At 39.0% G+C, this 17,337-nt stretch overlaps 1 protein-coding gene across 1 annotated transcript in view; it reads right to left on the reverse strand.

The window, feature by feature from the left end:
* LOC104494992 (cadherin-13-like) overlaps positions 1–15,253 on the reverse strand; it is a 75,269-nt gene extending 60,016 nt beyond the window's left edge. The window contains exons 1-2 of the mRNA XM_010137904.1: positions 15,232–15,253; positions 11,395–11,541 (exon numbers count right to left, since the gene is read on the reverse strand). Coding sequence (XP_010136206.1) covers positions 11,395–11,541; positions 15,232–15,253 — 169 coding nt within the window. The remainder of the gene's footprint in view (positions 1–11,394; positions 11,542–15,231) is intronic.
* Positions 15,254–17,337: the final 2,084 nt, after the last annotated feature.

Below are 17,337 nucleotides of genomic sequence, written 5' to 3' on the forward strand. Positions count from 1 at the left end.
CCTGCTGAAACTGATGTTGAAGTGTTTCTACATTGTTTGAAATCATTATTATCCAAATACTCTTCTGCACACATCATAAGCAGGTTCCAGTTCCAGCTCCCTGAACACTTATTAAAATTCCTATAAAAATGCTTACTTTAAAATAATCACTAATGCTTTCCATGGTTTTAGTTTTTTCTTTTTAAAGCATTAAAAAAGCATAAGCACCCAGGTGAGCAGGGAGCGGGACAACAACCTTCACTCATATGGAAACGGGCAAACTACCAGGCTATGGAGTCACTCATTTAATCCACACATAATGAATCCCTTTGAAACGTAACTGTTTCAACTAAAGGAAGAGCCAGCAGAAGGGAAAAGCGGGGGCATACGTACATAGTTAAGTGATTTCATTCTGCCGGGTATATGACCCATGCAGATCTAAGCATAAGCTCTGCTCCTCAGGAAAGCCTACGTGAGAAAACACCTTGTGGTACATAAGATCTTAAAGATCACCACAAAGATTTTTGGAGATTGCCACAGAGATGAGAGAAGAGGAAGAAGAGAATCAAAGGTTTGCTGTGTAGGATGTTGTTTGACCAAATCTTCCTTTGAGGCCTCGATTCAGGATTTGCTGGGGTTTTTTTGTTTGGGGGTTGGATGTTCGGTTGGTTTTATTTTTTTAGTTCATTTTTGTCTGTTTTGGTAAAAGTCTAGCTGATTTTTATTTTGGTTTGGGGGGAGGAAGTGCAAACCATACAGCACCTGGGTACCTTCTAAGGTTCTTTTGGTCTAAATAAGCTCTTTAACTGATCTTTGTGGCCACTATCTATTTCTGAAGCCTTGATGGAAATAAGCACTCAAAATTTCATAAAGTGAAAAGGGCTCTCCCCCACCATTGCTAAACTGGCATCGCTCTATTAAATTCATGCAGAGGACAAAGTAAAAGCAGGGGCTGCCACCAGGTTTTCTCAACCCCCAGCTTTAGCAGAAAAACTGTATTATAAACCTGGTATTGGAGACCACTGTAAATAGTAAAGTCAGAGAGAGAACAGCTTTGCAACCTTTTACAACCTCCCACTTCCAACCTTCTTGCATTAAGCCCAGCCTGTAATCTTAGTTGAACACCACAATCTTCATTAAACTTTTAAGTCAGACAGTTCTCATGGGGGCAGTGCCAGCTGTTCTAGCAAGGCCCTCTCCAGCCTTCCCTGGCAGGATCCCTGCCAGCAGCCTGCCTTCCTGAAGCTCTCACCTACGTACACAGCAGGCAGCAGGGCACCAGCCGCCTCCACCTCTTCACAGTGCTCATCCCTGTCCAGAGCTTCATTATGTTTAAGAGGTCATTAAGCGAATGTAAAAGAGACCAGTCTAGATTTATTTGCCCAACTACCTAAAATCCGGTAGCCCATGCAGCTAGGAGGAACGAGAGTTTTGGCACAGGCTCGTGCTGGAAAACCACACCAGCAGAAAAACAGCATTCTTCCGTGGCAGCTGAACTTCTTGCCACATGTATGGTTCTGAGCGTAATCGCTCCATCTGTTTTTGGCACAGAAAACTCACGTGCTAAGACACTTGCATGCCTTTTCTTTTGCACAGCTGCATAGGTGTCACCTCACAGTTCTGCTGCCACCAAGCCTTTCCCAAAGGGCAAACATTTTGCATAAGCAAAAACTTGTGCTGAAGCGAATAGAATTCAGGCCTATAAAACACTGAGGCAAAGTCAAATTCCTGTATAGAGTGTGGCAGGGACTTAATTTAAGGTGCTGCTTAAATACCTTGTTAAATCAGGATGTAAAGCATAGCTTTGGGGACAGAAAGAGTTAAGCCAAATGTGTCCAGCACTCTTTCATTGTCAGGTAATTTAATTTCAATTATTAGAGTTAACTGTAGTTAATATCGTGCAGTTCTGGGAAATGACGCGGACTTCTAAAACCACTAGTAAGTAGTCAATGCCCAGTATTTGCAGACACATTAAGATTAATAGATTTATTATGTAAGTGTTAAAGCTTTCATATTTCAGTTTCTTTTAAACTTTACTGGAGAAGCTGTTAAAGACAGAGTCTAAAGGACAAGTGCCAGAAGTAATAATAATTAATAAAGTTTCTTATTTTGATTTACAGTCAACAGAAGCTGCTATTCTATTATGCCAAAAAGCTTCTGCCTACCTGCCTGAGATCTGACATTTCTCAGAAGAAACACCAAATCTTACGGAACATTTGGAGCATTGTATTTTATTAATCAGAAGAGCGACCACCTCTGTTATTTCAGATAATTTTATACTATTTCCTGTGTCACAAGCCTAACTTTTAATAATCTTGACGAAACAAGCTCCCTGGTTGTAAATTACACTGTATGACTCCCACAATACTGTTTTCATTTCTCTAGAAAAATATTGTAAAACCACCGTGTCTTTTTTTTTTTTATGTCACACTTGAGTAGTTTCTCCACAACACAAGCCAGGCCGAATAACTCTTTTGCTCAGAAGAGTCAAGATTAAAAACAACAACAACCACCACCAAAAGAACCAACACCAAAGCAATAGTAACTAAACAACCAAACACAAACTCTTTCAGCCACAATGAATCCCTGAGAAGCTCCCTGACCACAACACTTAATAGCTGCCTTCCCACCCTCCACATCATTTCTTGCATCCAGCATCGTGTTTGAACACGAACTCATCCAGCAGAATTAAAGAACCTCCCTTGTGCTTCTGTCAGGTCTGCCTGCCCGAGCGTTGCACACTGCAGGAGAGGAACTGTTCTCCTGCACATATTTCATCCCCTTCTTCAAGCACTGAGAGGGCAGAAACCGCCTCTCCTTGAATGCAAACGGAGCAATTATTGGAATTGTGCTGTTCCCCACAGCAATACGGCTCCGCGTTCAACAGCTCTTAAACACAACCTTTAACCTTAAATGTGCCTGTGAGCCGTTAGGTTAGTGAGAGGTTGAGTCCCTTCCCCAGTACCTGATGTACATTCTCAATCTTTCCTTCTCTTCCCCAGTACATCTGGCACAGAGCATTACGCAGAAATCACAGAAATTGGCACACCTTACCAACAGCAGATAACCATACCAGCCCAGGGTACCATTCACTGCATCTCGCCAGGTGAATGATTCTCTGCCCAGGGAATACAGCAAGGAGAGGAGACAGAAATCTGACAAGAAGAGATTCCGAGGAAACAAGCAGGCACCTGAAGTTTCCTGAACTGATTCTTCCAGGAAAAGAAACAGACTCTAGTTTCTTACACATCAACACTTCCTATATGGTTTCTACAGTAGCCTTTATTCCAAGCCTCACAGCAGGACTGCTTTCCCCGAGGCATGATAAAACTGTGAAAACATTCTTCTGCCAACAGTTGCAGCATTTTTGTATGTGGAATAGAAGACAGATAGAGGGAACCAAACACACAAACATCCCTTTGGTGTCCACACTACCAGGTTTTATGAATTCTTTTCCCCCAAAGTAAAAATATTATATGCAAATTTTATTTTCATTATTCTTTGAATTCTGCCTCCCACTGTATTTATTCTTTAAAGTTCAAGTTATATATTTGTATAGGTTGTTGTTAATGTTTTATAAAGGTCAAATTATAGTGGTGTCCCTACTGTTCTATTGTAGGAGTTGAGAGCTGGCACTGTAATTAAAACTCCAGCTAAATAAAGTCTGCAGGAGTCTTACCTGTAACCAGGCAATTTGGTTTTCTAGCAAGCGAGAGAACATTTTCCATTGCCGCTAGTTCACTGCCACACAAGAGGCGGTAAACAAAACCCAGAGGCCTGAATGCATTTACACAAACAATGGTTCTTATCAGCATGTCTAGTAGAAAATATAAATATTTTTAGATTATAACAAGAAAATAAAGAAAATTTAAAATTGCCCCATTTTCTACAACCTGCTTTTTTGGTATTTTGGCAAAAATTGCAAGAGAGGACAACTTGGTTTCTACACAAAGGTCTAGCCAAAGTGTTCACACCACTGGATAAGGAGAGCAAGAGACCTGCCATTTGCCCTCTAGTAAAATAAACCCAAATCCCTGGCTGTAGAATGGTCCCATGCATCAGGGAGATTATAATTTACTCCAGTCTAACCTGAATTCCTGTTCTGATACGTGATAGTGAGTGTTTCAAAAGTGTCAAAGAAAACACTGATGCTGGCTACAACTTTGGTGTTGATTTTCTCTTGCTATAAGTACCTGTATGCTGCTCCAGTATTGCCTGTTTTGCTGCCTTCTTTAAGGGCCCCTTGGTTCTGCTTCAGTTCTCTCCACAGCTGAGACAGGAGGAAGGTTGCATTGATTTTTTTTTTTTTTAGAAAAGAAACAAATCAAAACTAGTATTAAAAGTGGAGATCCTGTCTGAGAAAGCAACATCCCAAGATCTCTATGAGAATCGTCTTTTAGACCTCTCCAGGGCTCCCAATTTTATTTTCACCTTGTTTGAAAAGATTTCTTTGATAAAGGTATTTCAGATTTTTGTTTAAGATAACCTTCCCTGCAAGCAGGTTTCTTTAGGCAATTTGTTCGAGCAAATCCTACCACTCACCAGGACTGATACTTTTTCAGGGATTTAAAGATCCACACCATGAACATTTTAGTTAATATTCGCACCGCTGAACACAACATACATTTGCTCCTCTACCTGCAGCCTCACTCGTCTACCCAAGAAGCAGCAGCAGGTACAAGGCATACAAAGATCCACTAAGCTGGTCCAAAACGATCAGAGTTTTCAAAGTCAGTCCACAAAAAGTTACTTTTTCTTTCCCTTCTCTAGAGGAAAGGGTTCGGGTGGATAAGCTGAACAGAAACATGAGACAAAACCAGGAACACTAGCCTCCAGCTAGAAAAAAGCACTCAATCTAATCCATTTCAGAAAGACTTCACGAGTTCCTTATTGTCAAAGCGAGACTGAGTGATCACATGCCATAAGAAAGCTGTGTAAAAAGATGCGTCTATTAAAGCAGACCATAGCTGATGCCTACAGATCGCTCTGTCCAGGAAAGACTGTTTTAAATAAGCAAGGGGAAAGAAAAACTGCAAGTTGAACCCTGAGCATAATTACATTAGAAAAGTTATAATTTGATTTGGATTAGCAGAGGGAAATCCTAAAAGCTAAGAATTAATTGTGAATTACATCTACAATTATTTTCAAGAATACTTGCGTGCTTTAAGATTTCATTAACTTAAATGGGATTCTATGTTTAAAGGAAGATTTAACCTCACATACTCTCATTAATTCTTGCTAAATGTCCACACTGCACTTTGAAATGTAATGGAAAAGGTTGGCTACCCATGAGTCTTTTGAATGGTGCCTTCCTAAGATCCTCAAATTAAAAGTTCTGTCAGAAACGCAGTCTGTGAAAATACAAAGCTGGGTGCTGCAGAAATGCATTAACATCTCAGCATGTAGTAATTTGCGTTGCATCAGTCTGTCAGACGAGGACAAGAGCTTCCGCCTGACAAAGCGGGCCTGATGCAGTAGCCTCTTCAGCACAGTCTCAAGCGTAAACTATAACCAGAAGTCATCTGCCTCTACCCCTCGTGTCCTCAGGAAGATGGTCCTGTTAAATTTTGCCAACCCATAAGCAATCAGCATCAGACTGTGTCCTTGCTGAGCTTGTCCAAAGCCAAGCTACCTACATTTTCCTAAAAGACAGACTTTGCCCTTCTAACACGTTTATACGCCTGCAGAGAACAAGGCTGCCTCTTGGCCTGCATTGTTAATCAGTTAGGGAGTGATAGCACAGTTAATCTGATTTTTTTGTTTTGTTTTGGAATTGCCAACTGAAAGCAGAAGTCTTCCACTGCAGCACCTGGGGACATTATTACTACAGGGTTTGCACTGCACTGAGCAGGAGACTCATCCTGCTAATACCAAGCAGTTGGTCATTGATTTAGACTATTAGAAGAATGGCTGGCATGCTTCAGCCAACCAAAGCCTACGCATATTTCAAAAAAGTATTATCTACAAAACATTACGGCTCTTGGAAAGTCTCCAGAAACAAATAAAGTCTCAAACCAAGTTGTCTGCTATTTTTATATTCCTAAATCCAGACCAACCCATTACAGAGCATTCACTGCCACTACAAAGATCCTCATCCACTTTGTGGGTTGCATGGCTTTCCTCAACAAGTCAAGACACTTTCTGGGTTTAGGTCATAATTTCCTCCACCTTGGAATTACAATGTTAAGAGGAGGTTTCACCTCTACAAGAGGTTTTATTCTACAAAAGACTATATCCCTGAGAGATTTTGACTTAGCTCTGAAGACATTTTTTAGAGTTGAAATAATTATTTTACTTGTTCAGTCTAACATCCTACCTTTGAAAAAAACTAGTTTAATTAAATGTACATGTGTAAAAATCAAACTATCTAATTTAAACTCCTTTCCCCTTAGGCCCTGTTAATAAGCTGACATACAGTGTTTGGAAGGCATTGGCCACTTCGCTTCAACCACCATTTTTTCCTGTTTTGTTTTGCTTTAATCACATGTGAAAGCCGTTTAAGAGCCAAGATATTCTGAGGTGTTGCAGTATCAATCTGCATACATCTATTCAGAGACACAAGCAGGGTGTTCTATCCTAGTTAGTCACAATACACACACAGACAACTTTCTCCCTCTGCGTAAGAGTTAGGCATCAAACTTCAATTAAAAAGCAATGCCTTAGGTAACTAAGTGCATAAAGATCCTCCCTTTGAAGATCCTCTTCTCTGTCTCCATGAACATGTTGTAAATTTAACAATCTTCCACTTTAAAAATTACTTCTACACTTTTGCAACCGTTTTGCACACCCCTGGATATTTTCTGGAATTTTTGTAACGTGAGTTTGTCTTCCTACAAGTCATTTATTCATTTCAATAGGAATAGGGTGATTAAGAGATATCCCTGATGTCTGGCTTCAAATCCTGACCAAGATTCCTGTCCACACAGCATAACAGAGTCCCAGATGCCTGGTCTTAATCTTATATTCAAGTGTCGGAACTGCAGCTCTAGCATTCAAGTTCCACACATGGATATGTACACATCAAGTACAAAAAGCATTCTGCTACCTGGGTGAAAAAGTTGAGACACATTTCTGTAGAACGTGGTACCACATGCCAAACAGGAACCAAACAACACTTCCACATTTTCTGAAGAAGTACATTTCTTAGTGAGTGATTCATGTGAAAGGAAAGTAACTTTAAGATGTTTGTAGAATTCAAATGCATTAAAGAGTTTGTTATTTTGAAGAGCTACAACTGTGTTTCAGGAAGGATGCACTACAGATACGTACATCTGAAAACGTGAAAAAAACATAGTTATCGAGCTACTACCCTGAAGTCCAGACAGTTTTCCCTGCAAGAAATTACTAAGTCAAAACTCTTACTTTTCCTGAAAAATGTTCTTTTACAGGCTACAACTACTGCTCACCTATAGTTCCAACTACCTAAAACCTGCAATATTCAGCCTGAAGAGTTAACACTAGCACATAAACCTCATGTTAAAACTGCACAGAGGATTTGGCATATTATAGTATCTTGAATTAGGCTACGACATTGGCTCTATGCAAGCTGCAGGAACAGTGAAGCAGGGGGAGATGAATCAAGCGTGTGTGACAACACACACTGTGTGGATCAGAATAAACACGAGAGTAACAGCAATAATATTGACAGCATGAAACAGCCACAGAAAGAGGCCATCTGTACAGTCAAATGGCACAGTAATCAGTAGGAAGAGTGGATGTGGTAAATCACAAATCACACACGGAATCATCTGAGAATCAACAGGGAATGTTTTGATGTGAGTGTGATTGGCGCTGTGATCCATGTACACGCATGATGTTGTAATAATAGGAAAAATGGTCTTCTCTGATCTTTCCACTGGCATTATCCAGCTCGAACAAAAGAAATCTTGTCAAGCAAAGCTGTAGCCTCCAACAACAGAAGAGCTGCCTTTAAGCGTTAATGATAAGCAGATTAGTATATTTCCCATCATATGAGTAAACAAAGGTTTTCAATATGGTTGAATAGAAAAGTCTTTGTTAAAATCCACAGAATAAAAAAGTACCCAAATGTGGACAGGCAAAGCCTTGATCTTGAAGCAGCCCAAGCTCTGAAACATGCAATCTATCACGTAAGAGACAGAAGAGGTCAGCCATTAATTAACATCCAAATTAAAGCTTTTCAAGTAAGGGTCAAAACTTCCTTTGTTTTGACATTTAGATCACCAGCAATGTATTCCCTCCATTAGCATGCACAACGCATCACCCAGCACTTTTATGTTAATTGCCTCAGTTTTTCAAGTGCACTATTTGATTCATTGTCAATTAAAAATACCCCCAAAAGTCAAGACTCATGTATGTTAAGTATAAACATGATTAATGTAACACAATTACATTTCCACATTTGATGAGTTTGATTAGGAACTTTCTACCAGCCTGGCATGACGCAGCATTATCTTTACCAGCAAGCTGTCACCCTTACCAAAGACAAGCCTTCTGATAGGGAAGCATTTCATGGCCACAAGCTTTGAAGAAAGGTGTAAAACCTGTAATCAAATGCTGTCAATTATCACTTTATCAAGAACGTAGCAATTGTTACGGTCTCTATTTGATTGCAGAAGATGTCTAGGTCTAAATTAAAAGAAAATATAAGGAATAAAATTTAGTAACACAATGCCTTGCTAAAGCAGTAATTATGTGGACAGACCCCCTAGTATTTCCAGAAAGTGACTCTGTGAATCCCTCTCTCACTACATCAAAGGAGCATCTGGGTTAAGAAAACTGCGCTCGGGAAAAAGAAATGGGCAGACCAGAAGTAGGAGAGCAAGAAATGGTCATGGAAAAACATAAGTTATAGGGAGATAAAGGGATCTGATGAGGAAAAAAGAAGTCAAGATTAGGAAAAACAAATGACAAAATTAGGGAAATAAAATGGTCCAAGTCTGGAGGTTGTTAAAATGATACAACATTTTTAAAAAGTGTTTCAGCCTGAGCACAATGTTCAAAACACTAAGAAACAGCAACAGAATTCCAGTGAAATTCTCCTCCAGGAAGGAAGGTATGCATAAACTGAACTGGTGTAATTGATAGCCAACTTATAAGTAAGCTTTGTTATGACTTAGCACAAATTAGATTAAGCAGCAAGCTACAAATCTGTACCTTCAGTTTGGGTTTTTCCTTTTTCCCATGAGTAAATGCAAAATATAATTAACATTGCCGCATGTGGAAGTGATACATAAGAACCAGCCATAACCCATATTTAATTACAAGGGAGATACTGGCAATAAAACATACAGTAAGGCCTTAAATTGAAAAATAAAAAAAAAAGAGATACTTGTTCTATTGTACTTCAGGAAGGAATTAAGGAGCTTCTTTGCTTATCGAGGACTACAAAAACAATCACTGCTATAGGCCTGCTTTGCATACTCGCTCTATTAATTTACATAGCCCTCGTAAGCCTCACATTGCAAGGCAACTGCTAAATTACAGCACTCTTGGGTAATAGGTATAAAAGGATGCAAGAGCATGCAAAGTGTATTCAAACAGACGATTAAAAATATCAATTCTGTTGACAGCTAAAATGAAGAAACTGTGCAGAGGTTTAATGCTGCTGCATGAAGGACACTCTGTTTACGAGTGATTGAATTAAAGAGAATCACGCATCGACAGCCTGCCTTTGTCGAACGTTACATATTAGGCCAATTTAGTGTCTGCTTATTAAAATAATTTAATTCCAAAGATTGTTTCCAGGCATTTCTAAATCTCCGCCTGCTTTTCCCTCCTCCTCACATTAATGATGGCATCTTAATTATTGTGCCAGTTTCACACCACTGCAATTTGCTCAGTCACCGCAGAGCAGCCCAGTCAACTCTGGCTTAACCAACTCCTCCTTTGGGTGCTTGGGAGAACAGGCACAAATCACCAGAACTGGCCAGACACGCTAGAGCCTCGAAGTTCCAAAGCAGTCAAATACAACAAAGGTTATTTTCATTCAGCTTGACACTAACACACTAATACTGCTTTTCTTTACGTAGGCCTTCAACTTTGCATGCCTACTAAACCTATTATACTTCCTATATTCCAAGAATTTCTACTTTTTATCATGTCAACTCTTTAAGAATTTCAAATAAAACAAAACTGCCTAAAGAAATTATAAGTTTGAAATCTCTCTTCTAAACTGAAGAACAATCTCACTTCTCTGAGCAGCATTACTGCTTATGATCTGAATTTCCTCTGGAAACGCAACTCAGCCTAAGTAACTTACCAAAATGCTTTGACTGAAAAATGTTATCCTAAAGGTTTATTTTAAACTTAAGTCATGCAGCCTTTAACAGGTGCTAAGAGTTCTTTCAATAGATTGTGGCAACTAATTCTGACATTTCATTTGGAAAAGTTAACACTAGTTTAAAACAAGAGTGCACATATTACACCTTCATCAAAACACACCTAACAGTGAAAATATATCGATATGTAGTTAGTAACATCAGGAGGGGACCAAGATGAGAAACACATGCATTTAATGAGAATATTGCTAGTGGAACTATCCCAGTGTATCCCATTGTAGGATCTAGATACTGTATGTAGATGCCAAGCAGTACCGCGTCATGCAGCGCACGGAAAAATTCCTCTTTCAACAGCAAGCAGCCACGCATGACAAAAACTATTATTAATACATATCACATGCAAAAATGTAAAGATGGCAGCACCTAAGGTAAGTCTTCAAAACCATGGGCTGAGGTAGTGCTTTAGTTTGACAGTCTTGATGTCCCAAAGCCACAAAAAACTGAACAAACAAGTTGTAACACTTGTTCTCTAAAGTGTTTGAATGAACTGACTCCAGGACTGACAGACAGTTAAATCTCCTTCAGATTAATGCTTTGAGTATACAGTGCCAGACTGGATTTTATCACATTACACCTGGTGATTGGAAATATTACTGAACATCCCAGCTGTGTGGCACAGAGTAACAACTTGCTGTCACTGATGGTCACACCCTGCATCCAGCCTCCTCTGAATTTCATGCAGACATGGGCTTGCACAGGCTTTCAATGAAACTTCTAAGATGCAAGTTACTAAATCTGAGTTGAAAAGATGAATATACAGTGAAATGTTGATAGGGAAGCCCTGATTTCCAAGATTATAGGAAAATCTATAAAAAAATACAGAGTAAATTTGCTTTTTAAAAAGTGGATGTTTTTAAGTTTTCACAGTATTCATATTGTCCTAAATAATTATATATAGCACTTTGTCACCTCTAATACATGGAAGAGAATGAAGTCTGTAGAGATACAGAATTAGCGCAGGGGAACCCAGACAGAATCACGGCAAATATCAAAATCCTACAGGCAAAACAAAAGTTTTCTGATAAATAGCAGCAGTGATATGAATATATAAGAAATTCTCATTTTCGCACAGTAGTAATATATGAAAATAACATACGGTTCAGAACTGGCTGGTCCTCTGTGAATTCAAACGGCTGTTCAAGATACAAAACCTTTTGCTGGAATCCAGGGACACATTCTAAATCTTCTGCACATGCAAGCAGCAGAACCTGAGGAAAAAAAGGAAATGGACATTTAACATGCACTCATTCATCCATCATGTGGGCTTCTGGGAATGATACCAGTTTAGGCTCAGTGCTCATAAAAAGTTGGGCTCCATGCTTATCAAAATATTTATCACATCAGACTTCCCTTGTAAACCTTGCTAAGTTGTATTTAATGTAAGATTTTTTGCTTTTGTCTATGTGGGTTGCATGGGAATTACAAAATACTAATCTTCAAGGTGAAGTTCAGTTCACATTACCAATAAAGGATGTTATTGGTCTTTGTGAAAACACAGGATGTAATGTTGCTCCTAAAATGAGTGAATACAGCTGGGCTAAAATATATACCTCAATTAAATGCTTTTAAGGTAATTTAAGCAATTGCTAAATCAGGGTCTGAAAGCCTAGTTTTAGAAAGCAGATCACAAGAGTTACAAAAGGAATTCTTTATTCAAGGGTCAAAAGCCTCACCTCAAAAGTTTCCTCTATAAAAGAGCTGTTTTGCTAACAAATGTAAACTGTCGCTTTTCCCCCCCACCCCCCACCTCTGTCTGAGACACAGTTTGTCCAGTTTCCCTTCAACCAAAATCTTGTTTAAACTGAGGGAAGACTGAAAATGAAATGTGTGCATCATAGTGGAGGTGGATATGAAGGTTAAAGTTGAATACAGTTTGTGTCACTGTTAGTACATGGTCAAAGTCCCCTGTCACCACAGAAACACCGTAAAGGAGGAAGCTTAATAGAAAAATAAAATTGGCTGGAAATAGTTACAATGCTAATCTCCACCTCTGAAGGTTTGTGTTCTAAACCTGGATAGAGACAACCTGAAAGGCTCTTTTCTTGGCAGCTTTTAAATGAGAACATGGAGGGAAGAATGACGAAGAAAGTCAGTAAGAAAAAATAAATGACTGAAGAGTTTAAAAGGCAAAAAAAAAAAAAAAAAAGGTTCTGAATGACATTGGCTCTAAACTTCAAGTGCCCCTACTCAAATGGGTCTGGTTACTCAAGACATCCTCAACACACGATTACAATTTTGCAAATAAAACTCTCAGCTCTAAAGCGAGGACAATTTCTCCCCTACACTGCACAGGTGAATGCTGAAGGATCCTTTCTCCTTCACCAGTTCAGGCAACAAACTTGCCTCTCCCTTCCCAACCCAACAGCAACATCTCACACTCTCAAGTTCTACCACCACCATGTTAGCATCTGGATAGGCTGATCCTGATCCTAGAGAGATGCTCTGCAGAATTTCTATACCTGCATACTTCCCTCTTCACCACTCATAGTCCATTTGCTCAAAGTACCACAGTATCTGCTCTCTCACTTCACATACTTCACTCACTGTAGGTTTCATGTGATCCTATTTCTAAAACTGAAGGCAGCAGTACCCCACCTGGTCTGCATTAGCTCTTATTGAAACCAACTGCTAGATCATTTGTTTCATGTCCCTGACACTTGCTATAAAAGCTTGGCTAGAAACACTAGCAGACTGTGAGAAACAGCCAGAATATTTTATGACAATTAAGCTGGTGGTAGTCAAACGCAGCAGATGGACGACTGTGCCTTCTGTCCCGACCTGCTCTTTGTTCCTCCCTTTGAAGAATTAACCAAGAAAGAAGAGAAAGGCTTAAAAGAATACCCCCAGCAAGGTGCAATACACTTGATTGTTACTCACTTTACATAGCCACGTACCTGCTGCCTTTCTCACCAAGGCTTACAAACACAGTGCCTAACACCTCATTCAATTGACATTGATACATGGATTTTTTGGAGATTCTGGACACTACAGGTGTTTGGAGAATTGGATGTGTCCCCTTGGCCTTCCAGTATGAGATGTCTGCAAATGTGAACTGACATATTCAAAACCCGCTCTCAAAATTGTGCATAAAACTTGATTACGGATTATATTAAAAAAATAACCTTCTATGCATTTAAGTGAGCACATGCACAGAAAGACAGACACGTGCATTTTCTGCACACATTTTCTGTATACACAGTGCATTTTTAAAGCACCTATCTTTGAGTCATGGTGTAAATGAACGAATACGCATAAAAATGTAATCACGGCAGAAGGAAAAATCTTGTGATCAAGATGCAGGCAACAACTGAAGCAGTTATATAACTGAAAAATAGCCCAAGCAACATACACGGAAATTTAACCACAAACAACTCTTCCCCTATAGGATTAACCCAGCAAGTAACAGGAAAAAAAGCATGTTCTGATATTCCAGCTACCCGCATCTTAAAGTTGAAACTGTTGTCTTACAGAGCTATAAATAAAAAGCCTGCTTTGGACATCATCTGTATCACTCCTTAGAGAAGGGAATATGTCTACTTGATCGGATTTGTGACAGCCTAAATTGACTTTGAAATCTGGGCAATCTAAATAGGTCATGAGTTAACTTCTGTGAGCCTGGTACAGGAGCCTCACATAATACAGATGCAGCAAATAGAAAATGACCTTTACTCCCTTCAAAATAATTACAAGACTCGGGCTTGGCCTTGCTGTGAAATGGAACATTTTCTTCTAGTTGTGCAATTCCAGGCACTTTCTTCTTCTCAACATGTCAGGCAAGATGTTACATTTGTCACCACACTAGGAGTCTAATTAATTATCTTTTAAAAGCACAATCATTCTTTAATTTTTCTCATGAAGTAACTTATTCTGTTGAACTAAATGTCTCTCTCATTAAAATAATTTCTGTTGAAGTTATTCACTTTGAGGGGAAAAGTCTTAAAATCCCCTGAAAAGATAAGCCAAGCAGACACATGCGGAAGGCAGAGACTGTTGTTCAGCGCAGGCTACAATCTGAGTGTAAGCACCAGGTAGACTTCATATTTTTGGATTCAATAAAAGGGCTTAGGGGCTGATAGCTGCCTGAAGAAAGACTTCAGCTAAATACACTGAAAAAGATGTTTAAATGTCATATATGTAGAATTCAGAACACACAAATATTGTTCGCACATCTAGTAAGGTAAGTACTGAGCAATTAGTCTAAGAGGATCCTTCACACACTGCTAAGAAAAGAGACACATTCTTGAAAGAATGTGACAATTTTGCAGCAAACATCACTTGAACATGAAAGTCAAAAGGGGTAGAAGTCTGAGAAGCAAACCAGAGAGCTGTGACTACTCAGACCTACAGATCCCATATTCACTGACAAGCAGAACCAAAGTTTTTCATAACCTACTGCTTTTCAGAACCATACCTAGTCAAGACTCACTTTTAATATCCTGACAATTTGTCTTTCTGAATTTATTACCAGTCACTGTAAGTAAATGTCACTAGTTCAGATAACTCCTGTGCAGGTTTGGTCACTAGGCTAGAACTATACTTCTGATGAGCTCCTAAGCCTATGAAACACCTTTTTATTTTTTAGTTAATAAAACAGCACACACATGCAGGTGACCTTGACTGACCTCAACATTTGCACAGAAAGCTGCTCATATTGAGCATGGACCGGAAAGCAAAAGAGGATGGCAATTTTATACCATACTGCAGAGGAAATTATTAATCCCCTGATGTTCAAGTACCTCTGGGTATTATCACATCTCAAAAACCAGGGTTCTTTTACCTCCTCTGCTGGTGACTGAAAGTTAGTCTTAGAAATAACCTCCCAAAGAATTTCAAAATCTTTATGTCCTTTTTGACTCGCCCAGTTTCAGCACATCCAGCAACTTCATTCAGGCTTGATTGGCCACGTCCTCACTTGAAAAGTTACATTTCTTACCTTCTTCTGTAAACACTCTCATATCTCCATTAGTCCCACCTGTATGATCTCAACTATCACAAAAATGCCAGCTTCAGAATATTAATTGCATTTCACACACATTCTTATGGTGTGAAATTCATCCCTGTGCAAGGTGTCATTTAGAGTTGTAAATGCCGCAGACACCTGTGAAAACCACCTGCCCAGACATGAAGGTTTGTGGTTTTTGGTTTTTTTAAAACACAATAAATGCAGACAAATCTCATTTCACAGGGCAATATCCTGTAGGACCAAATACTACATTTGACAGTAGTTTGAACAGTAATTTGAAATGCAAACAAACCAGTATAAAAGCCCAGAAAAGAAGAGCTAAAGCAGAAATCACACTGGTTTTTTTAATAGCAAAAATCTCAGAAGTTCAAAAATTGAGTCACACTTGCTGAGAAATTAGATTTTTGATTGGTTTGGGGTTTGGATTTTTCTTTTTTTTTTTTCCCGCAGAGGGAGTTGAAGTATGGTTTTGGGGTTTCTTTTTTATACATGACTCAGTTACTTGGAAGTGAGTAGCGAAAATTTGTTTCTGAGCTTCTCTCTGAAAACATGAGAACTAAAATTTTGCTTTTTGCATATGAAAATTTCAGATTTTCATATAAAATACGGTGATTCTAGAAGCTGAGAACCAAGAGGGGAAAAAGTAACCAGAATGAGAACAGCCAACAGCAAATTAAACTGCCTGTGAAAATAGTTTTATCATGCAGACCAAGATCTTTGAATCTTAAACCCCATCCTACCTTCAGGTGCTGTGACACTAGATCCACGAGGATGGGTCGGGAGGAAGCCATCGGAGAAGGAAAATAAGTGATAAGCAGCACAACAATTTGCAGAGATGATGAAATCTTGCCTTCTCTGAAGTCAGTAAGAACTGTTCATTGAGTTTAGGTTTTAACTCAAGATTTAAATGAGGGAGTTATTTAAATGAAATTAACAGAGGGTTACTTAAACAGAATGAAAAGCTCTGCTTTAAGTACAGTTCTGATTATGCAGACTGCAATTAGTGTCAGCAGGTCCTAAGGCAGTTGTTTCATCAAATCACATACACATCGGACATGAAGATCTGCTTGTCTTCTGTTTTGTTTTGGTTTTTTTACATCAATTGAAACAGAAACAACTCAAAAGCCTGAATACCTTATTCCTTTGGCATAATGAACAAAAGGTATTTTAACACAGTATAAAATACTTTGCATATACTTATCTCAAAGTAACTAAATTAAAGAACACACAGTTCTTTTGCATTAATTTGATTTCTAGAGCACCATGATTTGGGGAATTTTTTTATCGTTATTTTTATTTTGGAGAGAAAGTTTTCACTGTTTTAGGCTTTAAACTCTCTTCGTTTTATCAGGAAAGAGGTTCAGAAAAAGAGTATACACAATCTCTACAGCTCTACCTCTAAATCTGATAGTGAATTCAAGACGTTTTTGTAAGAAATGCTATTAAGATTTGGCACTCAGATTCTTCAAGGATGACAAATACTCTTTTAAAGGGCCTACATATCCATTTACCACATAGCTCTGTCCTGAAAGTGAAAGTCACACTTGGAGTACTGAGGAGTGGGCTATGAAAACGCAAATTCAAAAGACTTTGACTCAGATGAATTCAGTTCTCCTATCACTAAGCGATGTGACTGCGGTAGACATCCATTAACCAGGAACAAAATATTACAAACTCTTGTGAGACTATCTAGCACTGGAGCTTTCTTTTTATGAGCACTTTCCTTGTGGGAGTATGTTTATTATAAGAATTTTATCCCATATTCAGTAAAAAGCGTGCATCTTCCTTGACACTGGAAACGTTAGGCTACTCAAGAAGCAGTTTGCCAGCACTACGGTTGGAAGAGACAGCTAGTTTCCTTCTGAAATTCAAGATCTGTGGAAGAAGCACGATCAGTTTAAGATATGACCCCAGTGCCTGTTCAGAGCCCAAAGCAACTCGAGTCCACGCTGCTTGGAGGATAGTCCGGGAAGAGTACTACAAAGTATGGGAGTACATAGGTACTATGGGAAGAGTACTACAGAGTGCTCTCTCCCCAGGCACTGACCTGCCTGGAAACCATTCACTTTTTCTGCT

Source organism: Buceros rhinoceros, unplaced genomic scaffold (assembly GCF_000710305.1).
Source record: "Buceros rhinoceros silvestris isolate BGI_N320 unplaced genomic scaffold, ASM71030v1 scaffold19090, whole genome shotgun sequence".
Taxonomy (NCBI): Eukaryota; Metazoa; Chordata; class Aves; order Bucerotiformes; family Bucerotidae; genus Buceros; species Buceros rhinoceros.